Source organism: Saccopteryx leptura, chromosome 4 (genome assembly GCF_036850995.1).
Source record: "Saccopteryx leptura isolate mSacLep1 chromosome 4, mSacLep1_pri_phased_curated, whole genome shotgun sequence".
Taxonomy (NCBI): domain Eukaryota; kingdom Metazoa; phylum Chordata; class Mammalia; order Chiroptera; family Emballonuridae; genus Saccopteryx; species Saccopteryx leptura.
Window position 1 is genome coordinate 90,369,472 of NC_089506.1, and position 17,212 is coordinate 90,386,683.

Here is a 17,212-nt window from a genome sequence, read left to right on the forward strand (position 1 = left end):
CTCCTTTAAAGCACAGTACTAGATGGCAGCACTTATTGTGGCCGCGGAATTGTTTTCCCCTCGCTCACTCCCTCCGCCTCCTTCCTTCTCACTTGCTCTTTTTAACTGTTCACTTCTGGCTTCCTAGGACTGAGACTATGGGGAGACTATCTCCGTCCTATAAAATGAAGAGTCTGTGTTTCAGCCTTGGCCTGGCTCGGTCACTTCTCCAACACCTCCTCCTTCTCCTTCTGGCAAGTTTCCTGCCTTTCAGATACATGTCCTCCTCCTTGGATCCAATAAGCTTCCAGGAAGCAGACCACCTCCACTTCTAAGAATGGGGCGCTTGCATCAGGCCTAAACTAATTCATGAACCCTTGTAGAAGTTACTGGTCTATAAGACAAAAATAGCACAAAACAGGTGAATGTAGCCCCAGAAGAGAAGCTACTTTTCTCTTTGGAGTGCACTTCTAGATGTGACCCCAACCCCATCCCTGCACTTAACAGCTCTGGGAATTGTAGCCACCCTGTGACATGCCAGGAAGCCTGCTGTAGAAGGAAGCTGATGACAGAGGAAGCAGAAATGAGAGATGTAAGGAATCGGGGTCTGTCATGACAAGCCTGAGTCACTGCCTTAAACCAAGTGAAACCTACTGAGCTTCTGGCAGTGGAGTGAGCCAGTAAGGTCTCTAATTCAGTATTTAAGCTACACACAAAAGCAGTCTGATTCGGGTTTTCTGTTCTTTGCAACTCAGATGCATCCTGAAAGATCCACTGCACTATTATAAAGAGGGAATGCTTGTTTTATAATTGAATTGCATTTAAAAAGCTAACAGAGTGCTAAAAACAACATATTTGGGTTTTAAATACTTCTGTTGTACTTAATAGCTAGTACTTACCATACTAAGAACTGCTATTTGGCTCCAGGTCATTTTTGCAAGAAATGTGGCAAGCTGTGTAAATCAGTTTATTCTGCACTTATCAGGGGTGGCTCCATCATTCTGTCATTCTATTCTATCTCTAAGGCAGTCAGTATGGCGCTGATACCAGATGAACGAAAAAGACAACATCCAGCAAATAAAACATACTGTAAAACAATGTGTATAATAGCGCATTGGTTTTATTGATGGCAGAAGAAAAAATTATTTCACTTGTAAAAAGATAATCTGCTTTACTTAGCTCAGTATTTTTCCAATCTTTGTGTGGACTGAAATTTTTCTCCCTAAAAACTGTTTTTTTTCATTCTCCAAATTATAATATCCACCGTGGCTGCATCTTATTCTAAAGGAAAGTTAGAAGGCCTATCAACAGGTTTTGACCAGGAGGTTTCAGTCAATGGCTCCTTTCTTCACAAAGACTCTATTTAAAAAAAGAGAGAAAAAGAGTGATATCAGACCCACAAATTGACTTTCCATACTCAAGATACACTTCTGCTGAAACTTACCTGTCAATATGAAGTCCCTATATATATATCAACAGATTGTAAGCAGAACAGATTGGACACTGCTGTCTAATTTATAAACATAATTTATATAAAGCAATATGTAAATCTAAAAGCAAAATCTTTCACAATAATTTTTTCTTTTAAATTCTTAAAGTACATCCTGTCACTATTAGCTTTTATTGCTAGTGAGTTGATCTCAGGAATTTCTACTGACCAAATAGTCTTTAACAGAGGATGACCTAAAAAAGCAGCAGCGTAAGCCTATTAATGAACCACTTCCACCTCCATCCTGCCCACCTGCCCACCTCCATTTCCCCTTTGAGCCCCTCTGAATTAGGTTAGTCCACACAGGTCACTTATTTTAGTCTGGTATCTCCCCCGACTGCTCCCTACCTTTATCAGGTACCACTCTATGTTGAAACACTTAGGGTGTGACAACAGAAAGAGCTGAGAGGAGTGAAGAGAGCAGCCCTGTTTGCTCTGGTCCTATTTGAGATTGCTCAGGTGGGGATGGGCCGAGTTCCCACGGATGCATATACATAGCTCATAAGTTTTCCAAAGTACATAGTCTCCTGCTTAGAAAATCAGAGCTTTGGGTACTGTTATCCTCGCATGATGCCTATTCTACTGGCATCACAGGGTTTAGCAACTGCTATCCTTATAGTGATCATTTCCTTGACCTTGATTTGAAAAATTTTGCTGGACTAGATTGTCAAAAACAGTTTTTCACATTTAAAAATAGAATGTTTACCCATTAAAAATGGTGTTAAAACCTTAGGAAATAAACAAAGTCGTGGTATGTATGTAGCAGTTTATGCTGAGCAATAGGTTTCATTGGTTGTGATTAATACAGGCAACTGCAAAGATTAATTCTTTCATCAAACATATTAAACTAAAAATGAAGTTCAAAGCGAGTCATATTTATTAAACTGCTTCACATGCTGAGCCTTGATCTCATTGCCGCAGGGAGCCTCGTGCTCCTGTGCCCTACAAACCCTTCCCACGCAGGTCTGCCACCTCCCTCTTTCACAGCAGGACGTGATGCTCTAGGCGCTCTTGGCTCCTGGACCACTGCATTAGCTTCTTAGATTCTTCCCTCCTGGTGCTATAATCCATCCCCATCTGACAGCAATATTTCTTAAGTGTTCTTCTGATCACAGTACTCTTATTCAGAAGGTCATGATAGCACTGAACACTTCAAATTCTTAAGGTGTCTAAAGCCCTACTCTTCGGCCTCTACCAATAATTATTTTGAACACCCACTGGTTTGGTTTACATACTCTACTGTGGCCACCGAAAGCTGCTTCCTGTGGACTATGGTTCTTCCCCTCTTTATGCCTTCTGTGGCCTTTAGAATCTCGTTAGAGGACTCTATCTCATCAGGAAAATGAAGCTTAAGATTGATTTCTAAAGCCTAGTCCTACTTCTGGAATCTAGATCCTATAACTCCAATGATGTCAGAAATCTTGTCAAATGTACGGTTTTGGTCAGTTTCATCGATTCAAGAGCTATATATAGTTTCTCTGCTCATATTTCTAAGTTGTCTGTAACAATAATGAAAAGTCCAGGAATTAGAAGTTTGGAATTATGGGTCTTATGTCCCCTTATGGCTTTGATCTGACTTGCCACTACTTTTCCTCAGACATGAGCCCATTTCCCCACATCAGTCCCTGAGACCCCCTTCTGGACAAAACCCTGGCACAGATGGTGCTGTCCAACAGAAATATAAGATGTGTAATTTTTAAGTTTCTAGCAGCCATGTTAAAAAAATAAAAATAAATAAGTAAAACTAATTTTAGTAACATTTTATTTAACTCAATGTATCTAAAATGTTATTAATATGAACAATAAAAATTACACTGGGGAACAAAATTTTTGTTGCATCCACGAAAACACTTGTTCTTACCTAATTCGAGTGTGCTGATCTCAAATCTGACATTAGTTTTTCTCTGTAAGCTACAGTTTTTTTGCAATTCAAGATTTTAGGTTTTCATCTTATTGTAAAATTTTCAACATTTAGTTTAACATAATAAAGTAGAATGTCTTCTTGGGCATCATCTTTGTGAAAATATAATAATTTATATAATGCAGTAAATACACTAATACACTAAAAGGCATGATTGCATCAGAATTTGTCTACAATTTCAAAATAGAAAATATTAAAACACTTATTTTAATAATAAAATTTGCGCAAAAATTATTTAAATTCTATTCAGGCAAAAATTTGCATTTGTAGCTCTTGCATTTGTGTACTTATTGAGAACAATCTTGTTTGATGCTCCAGCAGTAGTTTGCTCATCACTAACAGCTCCAAAATTTGGGGGAAACTTATCAAGGTTACTGTTCAAGAAGTGAATCTTAACGCTCATGTTACATCCAATGTTGCAGAAAGCCAACAGCATCCTTTGAACCAGAAGTTCATACTTTTCTGCTTTTTTGTTGCCAAGGAAGTTCTTTGTAACTGCCACAAAAGACTGCCATGCTGCTTTCTCCTCCTTATTCATCTTTCTGGCAAATTCTTTGTCACATATGAGGGTTCGAATTTGAGGTCCAAAAATTCACCTGCTTTTATTTTCTCGAAAGACAAGGCAGGAAAAACAGAAATAATATGTTGAAAGCATTCACTTTCTCTATTCAAAGCCTGAACAAACTGCTTCACTAAGCCAAGTTTGAAGTGAAGTGGGGGAAAAATGATCCTGTCTCGATTAACTACAGGTTCATTCACAATATTTTGCATCCCTACGTCCAGAGCTTCATGGTTCAGCCACTCCTTCTGTGTCCAGTGTTTCTCCCAAGCTCAGCTATCCCACAAACACAGAAAGCAAGGATACTTTATGAAACCTCTCTGTTGCCCTAGAGGAAATTTACCATTTTAAGATCCACATAAATGATCCAGTTATGCTCCTCATACTTCAGAAAGTTGAGGACAATTTTTATGTCTTTCTTACTAAGTCATTCAATTTGGGTTGGCTAAATTGCTGAGGGGTTAAGGACTGCTTGACATCAGAAGAAGACCTTTCAGATTCTACAACCATTTCTTCATGCATCTTATCAAAATATACTTGATCATCATGCTCACTTTCTTTGTCCTTAGAAGAAATAAATCCATTGAAAACTGGAACTGGGAGTGTCTCGGAGTGTGGGATAGGTCGTATTGCTGAAGGAATATTAGGACACACGATCATATGCCGTTTTTTCTTTCCAATGCCCTTTGTATGGATCAGACAGAAATAACAGTCACTGCTGTGGTCCTTAGGTTCATGCCAAACCATGGGAATACCAAAAGACATTCCTTTGCGTTTTCCTTTTGTCCAGTAATAAAGCATTTCCTCACAATGATGACACTCAATATGAGGAGCCCAATTCTTGTCTTGATCGCCAAGGGGAACTTGAAAATAGGCAATATATGCACATGTCACAAATGATGAAATATTGTGCCTTTGAGGTTGAAGTGTGTAATAGCCACATATACAACAGAAGGTGTCAGGACTATTCTACATTTTCGCCTACTCAAAGAAGCCATGATTCAATCTTAAAACAAAATAAAAGGGTGTTTTTATCAGATAATAATTTTTTACATTTAAAAACAACACAATTATGTAAAGGTGATATTTGTAAAACATTAATTGCCTTGTGGTTATGTTCAATCCAAGAGTCATTGCCTTTTAACTCCAATTTAAAAACCAATGCATGTCATTAACTGTAACAAAAAGAAATTAAAATTGCATAAAAACCAGAGAATGCACCAAAAAACAGATTTCAGATTTGGAATCAGCGATGCAGAAATATATAGAAACAGTTCTAAAACCTCATGCAACAGAAAATGACAAAAAAGTTGTTCCCCAGTGTTATTGAGATATTTTACATTTTAAACTAAGTCTTTAAAATTTGGTATGAATTTTTCATGTGTAGCACATCTCAATTCCAGATAGCTGCATTTCTGGTTCTAAACAGCCACAGCTGGTTTGACAAATGGAGAGTCATGCAGTAGGGGGAAATACAATGTGGATAACAGCCTTAGCAGTATAAATAGCTGAAATGAAGAGAAATGAGAACAATTTCTTTAAAATTCTCAATGGTCTTGTTACTGAGAAGAAGAGGCTGAGAAAAAAAGATACTTAACTCTAAAATTCTCTTTAGGGTAATATATAACAAAAGCTGCAATGGGAAATCTCTGATTATTAAAAATATATATTCAAAAGCCCTGGCATAAGCAAAAAATAGAACTGTTACCAGACATGGCAAAGTGTTTCCTTCCAAAAACATATTAATAAATCAGGTCTTTGTTCTTCAAAATGAGATGCCTTAGATTATAATGTCCTATAATTTCCTTTTTTTTTTTTTTGGTCATGTTTCTCTTCCTATTAGAGATGATTTTCAGATAGCAAGTCTTTTTCTAAAACTAAGATGAAAGTTTCTGGACTGATAGCCTAGGGACCAAAAATTACATCTCAATAAGCAGTCATGTTGTCTTTACCCAATTCCTTAAGAGATACTATAAAACATTTCCTCCTTAAAACAAACAAACAAGAAAAACCTTCAGAAGCAGAGCTTTTATGGAGGATTTCTCAGTATCAGCAGTCTTTACATTTGGGACAGGTCACTGTCCTATGCATTTACTACAGCAGCATTCTTGGCCCCTACTCACTAGATGCCCCCCCCCCCCCCCGGTTGTGACAACCAAACAGTGGCTGTCTCCTAGAGGAGCAAAACCAGTCTCTATTGCAGACCACAGCTGTAAAGCATTTAGATCGGTGGTTTGCACACCCTGGCCCTATCACTCCAAATTCTACTATAAGTGGTTGGGGTTAGGGGGCAGGGTATTGGTATTTTTAGAGGATGCCCAGGTTGTAAAGCATAACCAGACTTGAAAACCCCTAATTAGATGATCTGGATCTAGAGAATTGTCTCCTTTACATCTGTGTACCTTTTTTCTCTGTGCTCTTTAGAATGATAAAAACTTTCTTGACCTCAACCTTTACTCGAAATACGGGTTCCCACACCACAAAGTGTAGTAAGAATAGCAAGGGCTCTAAATGGATTATGAATAAAACATTTCCTTTTTCTTAAAAAGAACTGAATTTAACTAAAAAATAAAAAATGTACTCAATTATTCAAGTTAGTCCTTTGTTTTCTTCTACCTTCCTGCTTTCACAGGTAGAGTCACTTCGCCGACGGTCCACCTCCATTACAAGAGTGAGCACAGAGCAAAGAGGGAGCCAGGGGCGCCTTTGTGGAGAGAGGTTTGCTGGGAAAGTAGTTTATAGGTGTGGTTTAACCTTAAATATTTTATAACTGAAAAGTTTTAAATATCAGTTTTTTCTATTAATTCATTATGAAATACAAATATCAGACTGACTCATTTCATGTGAACAGCATCTTATTTTTTTCTGTATGGAAAGCACCTCACAGTGTCAACTTTACCTTCTCGTATTAGTTCCGAGCCCGGGGAGGTTGGTAAAACTGCTGGGTGGGTCGAGTGGATCGTCTGGGCTGGCCATCCCCTCCTCTACGGAACTCAAGAGTTTGGTCATAGGTTCCTTCTTCCTCCTCCTATTTGCAAAGAGTAGTGACGCAACATGTTCAGAATAGCTCCAAGTTTCCTCAGTTCAATATATTTTGTGGTCTCATTTTGATATACCCTCTTAAGCTGCCTATGATTCACATTTGTCAACTTTTATAACAGAGGGAGGCATGGGGAAGAAAAAGTCCTCTTTTGGTCCTAGGTAACAGAAGCATAAAATTTATAGTGGTAATGTTAGGATCAAATTTAATTCTAGAAAAGGAAACCATTTCCACGTAATAGCATGATTATCTCATCAAGTAATTTGATACAATGTAGTGAAAACACACAAAAAAACAAGGATTATAATAAAATGTTTCTTGACTAATTGGGTTTCTAAATATTTCTAGGTTTTTATTAGGTTAAGGGGCTTTGGTAAGATATGGAAAAGGAGTTGAAGAGCCACAGAACATTCACCAGCTGTCTGCCCTCATCTGATGACATCTCCAACATCGTTTAAGAACCTTACGTCTAGAGACAGGAAAAAAATAATGGATTGGAATGAGGATGGAGATACAATTTACATATAAAAAAGCTCCATGCAAGACATAGCAATCACCACCCAACACACAAACTATTTTCTTCTCATTTTCTTTCTTACTGAGGGGGTAGATCAGCCAGCTTAAGGAATAGCATGGGGAAATTAGGATAAGCAGAAAGAATATAGTTAATTATAATATTTGAAAAGCATTTAGAAGCAACAGAAACGTAGCCAAAAGCCACAGTGGTTTCTTACTGAGTGCTGCCACCCTGTTATTTTAGTGTTTTTAAATTCATGTAACTATGAAGTATGTTCCCTTTTAGAGACAGAAAAAATATTGGCTCTTAGTTTTGTTTAGGGAAAGAAGCAGCATCTATTTCAAAAGTGCAGTTTCAATTCCAGCTGCACTACCAGAGCACAATGATTGGCATGATTTTGGAAATTCACCCTATTTCTTTCTCCTCTTCACTTCATCTCTGAGTCTCTTTCAAAAGATTGTTTTCCTTTGACCCTTTTAAGAACACAGAAAGTTATATGAAAAACTGAGTTCTAGTCTTTACATTTTACCAATTTATTACAGTTTTACTTGATGGGAGCAGAAAGATGCTATGATAATTCAATCAAATCCTAGTATTTAGAAATGTATTTAATATTTGGCATGAACATAACACTCATTAGCCATCCACCACAGTATTCTTGAGAGAGAACCATTATTTCCATTTTATATTAAGGACACTGAACCCTAGGTAAGCTCAGGACTTTGCCCTGACACTTCTAAAACAAACCTGAGTTTTTATTCTCAGATTGCTGCTAAACCTTGAAGTCTCATTTTGCATGTAAAATATATAAACAGATAGCCAAAAATTAATGATTATCCTGAAAGGGAATTCATCACCTAAATAAGAGAATGGACAAATCTGACAATATATTTGGTATAACTCAATAACTATATTTTAGAGACAAATTCCACATTAGATATCCTTTCTCTATGCCCCTTTATTAGCAGTCTGAAAATAGAAGCATCAAATACTAAGTCCATAATTTAGTAAAGGAATTAAAATGCAGAAAGAAAAATTAAAAAGCATTCAGTAAAGAATAGAATTAGTTTTTATTATTCTGGTCACTGCTCTGAATGATTATCAAATGTTCTAGCTAAATTTGAAAAGGAAGTATTTAATTTTATGAAATATGACATTTGAAGCTTTGCATATTAACCGAGAAGAACGAAAATATATTTGCTAATGTAGGAGATGAAGTAATTATTTCAGGAATTAGAATGGAATGTTATTTTTCTCCACACCCAGCTGCAGGACTGGACAGAGATATCAACAAAATACATTGTTCAAGGTAGGGAACTACCTCTGCTGAGTGAGTGAGCTGGATTACATAATAAACATGACATTGCTATTTGAAAAGCTGTCTTTACTATGTTTAAAAGATTCACAGACTATACTAGCCAGAGCCAATTAAATGGCTTCATAGAGATGACGGGCCATGAGATTTCTTTCACATTATTCAATGTCTTCATTATCTTTTTATATGAAGTGAAAGCAAAAAATAAAAATGAGACTGACAGCTTGGTTTTAAGTTATTGTCAAAGTTGCAATCTTGCTTTTTAAACTTTTAAATATTCCTCTTGCAGAGTAGTTGAGGGCAAACCTGGTTAGCCATAAAAACCAATTCCTGAAGTCTAAGCTAGTAACTTTTAGCCCTGAATGAGTACCTCTTTCCGTTTATATGACACAGTTCAACTTGATATATCAGTTTCTTTGGAGTCATCTTTATATGAAATTTATACCTTGTTCTTTTAACCTATGTTCTTCCTTCAGGTTTCACTACCCTGTAATAGAGTTAAAACTACAAAATAATAATAATAATTTTATTGTTCATGAATGTATCTTAGAAATCTGACACTATGTTTGAGTTGGCACCGTCCTAGAATGCCATCTAGTCTCCCCCCCTAGCTTTGACAGATGAGGAATCTATAAACCCAGAGGTGAAGTGATTTTCCCAAGACACAGAGCTCATTAGAGAAGCTGAGACCAGGTCACTTTGTTTCTGACTTTAGGCAAGGTTCTTGAAGAGACTTGTGATATATTTCATAAAATGGAAGTGACCAATGTCATCTTCACCTAAACTTTTGAGATTTAGAACCATTTTATTAAACTCACATTTTTGCTGACCTGAATCACACTATCAGGTAAAACTGGGTTTTATATTACTAAATAATTAATATTCAAAATTATCCCCTTTCCATGCCATTATCTACTAGTTTATTATTCCTTTTAGTAAAAAGATACAAAATGCAATAATTATTGTGACATCAAGCATGAATGAAGGGATATTTTGGAAGAAAATGCACAGCACCAATGCAAAAAGGAGACAACTACATATATAAAATGTTCTTGGCAGGATACAACTATATCTTTCCTGCACATCATTTTCAGTCTTTCCTTAGTACACACTGTGTCTGGAATAAGAACATAGGCAAATACATACTTCTCACTTATACATGAGCTGTGCTAGAAAAGCTCACTGTCAGTCTCTTGGCCCCTGGAACACCCTTCAGGAGGAGATGTGAAACCCAGTTAGAGGTCAGGCTCTCTGTTCCACAAATAGTAAGAAGCAGTACAGCTGAGAGGACAAACCAAGTACCCTAAGGAAGGTTTTGGATCAAAATTATTCTCAACTGGGAATAATTTTGCACCCCAGGGGGCATTAGCCAATGCCTGGAGACATTTTTGGTTTTTACAAACTGAAGGGGTAGGGTAGGGGTAAGTTGTTACTGCATCTAATTGTTAGAGGCCAAGGATGCTGCTAGATATCCTACAATGCACAGGACAGCCCAAACAACAAAGAGTTATCCAGTGCTAATGCCAAGGGTGCTGAGGCTGAGAAACCCAGGGCTAGGCAAACGGAGGAGGAGAGAGCTTACTACCCCTACGTGCCAGGACAGCCTGGAGGTTAATACTGAGATTCAGAAAGTTTGGGTTTGTCACCCTTCTCCATTTCCCTTCTGGACATTTCTTCCTTTGCCTCTGACTCTAAGGCTAACTGCAGACTCAGCTCTCTACGGAACCTTTGTGGGGGGCTCCATTGCTGGCAGTCCTGTTGGCCTCTGCTGCAGCTACATGTTCATAGTTACTTAACTTACTGACCTGCCTTATCTTTAATTACCATTCCTTTGACATTTTTCCATAGTCGTAACTTTGTGAGGAGTCAAGGAGAGATTATTTGGTTGGAGGAAGTGGAGAGAGGGGATGGCAATTACCTTCACACACACACACACACACACACACACAAAAAAAACACTTAGAAAAACTTATTTATACTATCACCTGTTCATGAATAGCTATTTTGTACATAAGTTAATAAAGGTTCTTCTAGTCATTTCCTTCTCTCAGAATTTATATAGTAGTTGCCAAAATAAGCCAGCATATAAAATGTATACTATGTGCCCTTAATAATAACCCTTGAACTTTAGAGATTTTAGACAATGAAGTGCTAGTGAGTACATAACTTCTTCAGGGATTCACATATAAACCACTTACTTTATGAATTCCCATGCTACCTTCTGCCTACCTGGTTAGCTTGTACAGTCAGTTTATAGAAAATATAAACTAATTTTAATACAAAACCTAACCAAACAATCATTTTAAGGACAAACCTGCTTTTCCAAAACGTCAAGTGTTAAAGGCAGAACTATGGGGACAGTAAAAAGATCAGTGGTTGCCAAGAGTTAGGGGGGAACAAAGAGACAAATAGGCAGAGCACAGAGGAGTTTTAGGGCAGTGAAACTATTTTGTATGATAACATTATGTCATTATACTTTTTCCAAATCCATAGAATGTACAACACCAAGAGTGAATCCTAATGTAATCTAGACTTGAGGCAACCACTACTGTGTCAACGAAGGTTCACCAACGATAACAAATGTACACTCTGGTGGGGGATGTTGATAATAGGGGAGGCTGTGCATTTGTGAGGGCAGGGGGCATATGGAAAATCTCTATACCTTCCTCTCAGCTATAAAACAGGCTGTGAAATAGGCCACATCAGTGAGATACTTAAGCCTCGTATAGTGCTGATGATATGGTAGATCCTTAATATGTAATGAAATGTTTGTAGATCTGCCCCTTATGGAAACAGCAAATCTCAATCCATTCAGATTCTTCCTGTGGTTACCAGTGATATCATAATATTATAATCAGAGTATGAGAATTAAATCTCTTTCATCCTTGGGATGTCATTAATTAATAAGTGTGTGAAAACCACTTTGAAGATGATTGAGCTTTCTGAACTGGCTCTACATTTTGATTATACCTTGGATATTAGTAACATTGCCTCTTGGTCCCCACTGGAAAACTTTGACCTTTGATTTTATTTATCAGTTTCAATAATGAAATAAATTATCTCATTTTCATAGATAAAAGTGAAGTGCTAATGGGGGAGGGCAGGGCTTGGAGGAGGGGAGTAAAGAGGGACAAATATATACAGTGACAGAAAATGATTTGATTTTGGGTGATGGGCACACAACACAATCAACAGTTCAAATGTTACAGAAATGTTAACCTGAAACCTATGTACTCTTATTGATCAATGTACCCCATTAAATTTTCTAAATAAAATTGAAAAAAAAAGTATCTCTGTCCCATTCAAAAATAGAAATAATGCCTGGCCTGTGGTGGCGCAGTGAGTAGAGCATCGACCTGGAACGCTGAGGTCGCTGGTTCGAAACCCCTGGCTTGCCTGGTCAAGGCACATGTGGGAGTTGATGCTTCCTGCTCCTCCCCCATCTCTCTCTCTCTCTCCCTGTGTCCCTTCTCTCTAAAATGAATAAATAAAATTAAAACAAACAAACAAACAAAAATAGAAATAAAAATCATGCAATAGATTTCAAAAGTAGAAGTTAAAATGTTTTAAAATGATCTATTTTAGATCAATTGTATTAATATTCTATTATATTAAAGTAATTGAAATTTGAAAGTGAAAGCTGAATCGGCCTTTATTTTCTGTGAAGATTATTTGTGTCTTTTGAAGTCCTGTATGAACACTGAACCTTAATTTACCAATTATCCTTGTTTAAGAACTATGTTCAGGGATGTATTTGGTGGGACGCTTGTCTATGTAAACATAATAAATTTAAATCAATTAAATAAACTAAAAAAGGAACTATGTTCTAATTCAATATTTACAGCTCTATCACAAAATAAAGTGGGCACAGTAATCTGAAAATACAGACTATAAAAGAGGATGTTTACGTAAATAAATTAGTCCAGATAACTATTTGATGCTATTATTTGCTCAAATAGCACTATCACTTGCGCTAGAATACAGTCTTCTGATTCACAGTCCTGTCTGCTTTTCACTCTGCTTCTGAGTAATAAGGGTAAGAAATCATGAATTTCAAATTGGAAAGGGAATTGGAGATAAACTAATTGAGCAGATTAAAATTTTGTCAAATTATTATCCATTTTGGGGGGTGGTAAATGTGGCATTCTTTTCTGAAGTAAAGTTTTGCATATAAAATTCTAACATAAAATAGATGCACTCAGGTTAAAGTGTGTGTTTCTACATGGATATGTGAGCAGTGTTCCCTTGCCTTTCTCTTCCTTAATCCCTCTAAACTCCTTAACCCTAAACCACAGAAATTAAAAACTCAACCTAGTTCAACCTCTGCTGAACACTGGGAACAATCTGGGTTGAATGACTTGACTAAAATATAAGAAAGTGAGCCCTGGCCAGATAGCTTGGTTGGTTGAAACATCATCCGAAGTGCAGAAGTTGCCGGTTTGATTCCCCGGTTAAGGATCATAAAGGAACTTGATGTTCCCACCTCTCTCTCTCTCTCTCTCTCTCTCTCTCTCTCTCTCTCTCTCTCTCTCTCGCTGAAATCAATAAATAAAAGAAAGTGAGCTAGTGGGAGAACAGGGACTGGAATGCAGGCCTCTAACTCTGAGGTCAGAGACTTTTGGCCTTTGCCTTCTACTACAGAGAAAATCTAAACCCCACTTTTGACTTCTATAAATTAAATGTGTCATTTGATAATAAAATCACCCTCTATACCCAAATTGGGAAAAAATTCAAGTTTTATTAACATATAAGAAAGTTATTACATATAATCAAAATAAGTAAATTTTATAATAATAGACTAATTTATCTGTTCTTAAAAGTCTAAGTAAAATATTATTTTAGAATATAATGGGGAATTATAGTCTCCCTTGCCCTCAAACAGTTCTAAGAACATCACTATCATATGTAGATATCCAGTAATATTTTATTTAGGCCAAATGTGTATAGCAGAAAAGAAATAAAAAGCAATAGTAATTCAAGAAAAAAATCTGATTCAAAATCTAATTAATTACTAAATAACTGTTCCAAAATGCATGGCTGAGATGGCATAACCTTTTCCTTCCTATATCATGAAGAATTTCAAGAGAACTGTGAGACAATACACTGTGGTTCTGATCATCTCTTTTTTGAAAAGAGTATGTTTTCTAAAGTTACATAAAAATAAAAATTGTTGATAATTTTCTAAGCTATCAGGAAAGCATCTGACTTCCTACCTCAAGGGTTTTATTCTATGCTCTGCCAACTAAAGCACAACCTAAATCAGACAACTAGACTTGAACTTGCAAGAAAACTGGATGTTTAAATGACAGTAAAAGCAAACAGCGTACTATTCATCATTTTCCTTCTTCTAATGTCATTAAGGTCTACTTTTAATATAAAGCAATAAAGCTATTTTTAGCAGGCTAGGTATTCAAGAAAATTCAACTAAATATCAAAAGGTTGCATCCATATCATAAGTAGGAGAACAGAGTATTAAAAGAACAAAGACTACCAATTATGTCACCCTTCTCAATTTTCAGATGATAAAAATGTACTCTTCCATTCAGACAGACCTTAGTTTATTTACAACTTGGAACAGAAAAAAAGGGAATAAATGTTTATTTCACTGTGCGCCTGGCATTTTGCATTTTATCTCATTTAATCCTTGCAACAGTACTTTTATTTACTTAATCTCACTATTCTATAGATGAAGCAACAAAGGTTGAGAGTCACTCCCCTAAAGTCATGTGGATGACAAGGCTTCAGAAAGATCCTGCACCACTGTCTGCTCTAAAGGCTTTCCATTGCAACACGCTCATAGTGTGTATTTACATTTCTTGCTTAAGAGAGTTTTAATTTTTTCTAATAGCTAGCTTAAGATCAGTTTTAAATAAATAGATGGCTCCTGCCCTGAGGCTAGCATAAACATCATTTAATGGTTATTGTCTTTGTTGAAATACCATAGTGAAGTCCAAAGAATAAATATGTAATTTGTAGAATGTGTAACTCTTTGATTGCCTGTTTTAGTTAAAGGTTAAATCAATTTCAAAATCTAGTCCTGAAGTCATATTAGGGAGCACAGTTCTGCTTGAAAAGATCCCAAAATACTCAAAGATTTCCTTGAGAGATACTTTATCATGACATTGGTATTTTGGGTGTGTGGGGGGGGTACAGGGTAGGTGAGGTTGAGGAGGGTATAGGGTGGTAAATGGTGATGTACAGAGATGTGTTGTAGAATTGTGAAGCTGAGACTGGTATAATTGTTAACCAGCATCACCCCAATAAAATTTTAAAAAGAAAAAAACCTCAGTCTCTGAAGTCAGATATGAGTCTGAGTTTAGTTGGCCTGGGCACTGAGGATGGCTCCTTGGCCTCCACCTCAGGCACTAGAATGACTCCTGCTACAATGGAGCAACGCCTCAGATGGGCAAAGCATCCCCCCACCCCGATGGGCATGCCAGATGGATCCCGGTTGGACAAATGCAGGAGTCTGTCTGACTGCCTCCCTACCTCTAACTTCAGAAAAATACAAAACAACAACAAAAATCAGGCATGAACTCATAGGTTTACAAAGAAAATTCTGTAAAATGATACTTATGAAGAGTTAACTAAGTTATCTATGTTGTCTATTATTCTGAATTAAGTAACCCTTTAAAAATAAAATATACATACCCACTTCAATTAAACTATAAACTCACAGAGTTTGCTAAAAACCAGGAAGTTTGTTTTGAGAGTATCCCTCAAACTGCTTTAAAAGCCACTGAAGAATTGAAAGAGCCAATGTAAAAAAAGATTCTTGCTACCCATATTTTATTTTTTCGGAAATGAAAAAATATCTATACATAAAAGCTAAGCAATTAATATTATACATAATTCTACTGTTACCATTGTTTTTGTTTCTTTTGGGATTAGCTCTTTCTTCTTTTTGATTCCAGACAAAAAGGACAAATGGAATAAAAAAGGAGGAAATTAGCAAAGCATTACAGAAAACAATAAAGTTATAAGCCCTATTTGCATAAAATCTGAATATTTTAAGAGGAAGGTAAAAATATACTAAAATGATTAACCTGTTTGAAAGTCCTGCCTTTATGTCATACCCTTAAAATTTTAGTAAATGTCATAAAGAGAAACCAGCTAGAAATACTATCTGAGAAGTGGAAGTATAGCAATGATGATTAATAATGGAAAATGCCTATCTAAGCCTGTTGAAATGTTTTCAGGTCAGTGCCTGTACCTTATCTTTGCAAGAGTAACTGCTTTCCCAAGTACACTAATTGGGCAAATATGTTTTAGAATATTTTATGTTTAAGATATATGAACAGTAATCACAAGTATTTAATCATGTCACTCTTGTAAGTTAAGTCATTACTACATCTTAAATTGGTAGGCTAACATAAGATGGTTTAACTAATTCTTTTTCTGAAAGTAATAATTATTATATCATAATGCAGATGGCTTTTTACTCTATAGCAGTCAGCCCACTGAATTTTATATAACTGACCACCTGAGATAGTTATGATATGCTAATGTGAACTGAAATACAGATTTAAGAAATAGAATTAGAAAAAAAAATCTCCATGGCAAACTGATAAAATACAGGACAGATCTTTGCCATTAAAAAGTACTGAGGATTAGAATAGGGAGGGAAACATGACCCGATATGCTTTATATTAAAAAAAAATGCAATACCTAATCATACAGAAATAAAATCATTTGATGATGTTTTGATCGTTAGTGAAAGTTAAGACACATAAGACTGACAAGGAATAAAAATTTTAAATCTTAAAGTAGATAATGGCCCAAAGTAACAAACATCATTTTCACATTTAAATTCCATTTATACCCAACAACCCATACTGATAATGTCTGCATAATGAACTAAAATTTTTTCTCTATAGTTAAATATAAAGATAACAGACGTTTAAAAACCCTTATCAATTATCAGTCTAGTTAATGAAGCCATAGTTCAGAGATGTAGGTACTTCAGGAGTCAGTGATCTGATCTCTGCGGTACAAAATTCAGCCAGCACATTACACACAGATGGTGTGATGGTTCTGCTGCCTTCAAACAACCGGTGAAGGGAGCATGGACTTCCTCAAGCGGCCACCTCCACTGCTCTGTAACCTTTACTACAAAGTACAAATCTGCATTTTGGAACTTCTACCTACATTTTCTAGTTGAGCCTGCTTCCTTTGCCATATAAAATATTTTAAATTATTTTAAAACAAGTATTGTACCTATTCTTAGGCTTCCATTTTCTAGACTTAAAAGTTCCTGAAATCATTTGTCAAACAGCATTATTTTCAGAATTCCCCATCATCTTGATCATCTTTTCCTTTAACATTTTAACGTTTGCTATTCTATATAACCTAGGTCCTAGTATTCAGAATATTTCGTGTATGGTCCGCCTGG

The 17,212-nt window shown here is 36.2% G+C and overlaps 1 protein-coding gene across 2 annotated transcripts in view; it reads right to left on the minus strand.

Moving 5' to 3' along the window:
• Nucleotides 1–1,081: 1,081 nt before the first annotated feature.
• The window catches only part of TDRD3 (tudor domain containing 3), a 221,667-nt gene continuing 205,536 nt past the window's right edge, over nt 1,082–17,212 (minus strand). The window contains exons 13-14 of one of the 2 annotated variants that reach the window (XM_066380800.1): nt 6,848–6,976; nt 1,082–1,338 (exon numbers count right to left, since the gene is read on the minus strand). In XM_066380800.1, the coding sequence (XP_066236897.1) occupies nt 6,857–6,976 (120 nt within the window). In that variant the 3' untranslated portion in view covers nt 1,082–1,338; nt 6,848–6,856. Of the gene's footprint in view, nt 1,339–6,833; nt 6,977–17,212 lie in introns of both variants that reach the window. The other variant, XM_066380801.1, reaches the window with a different exon arrangement.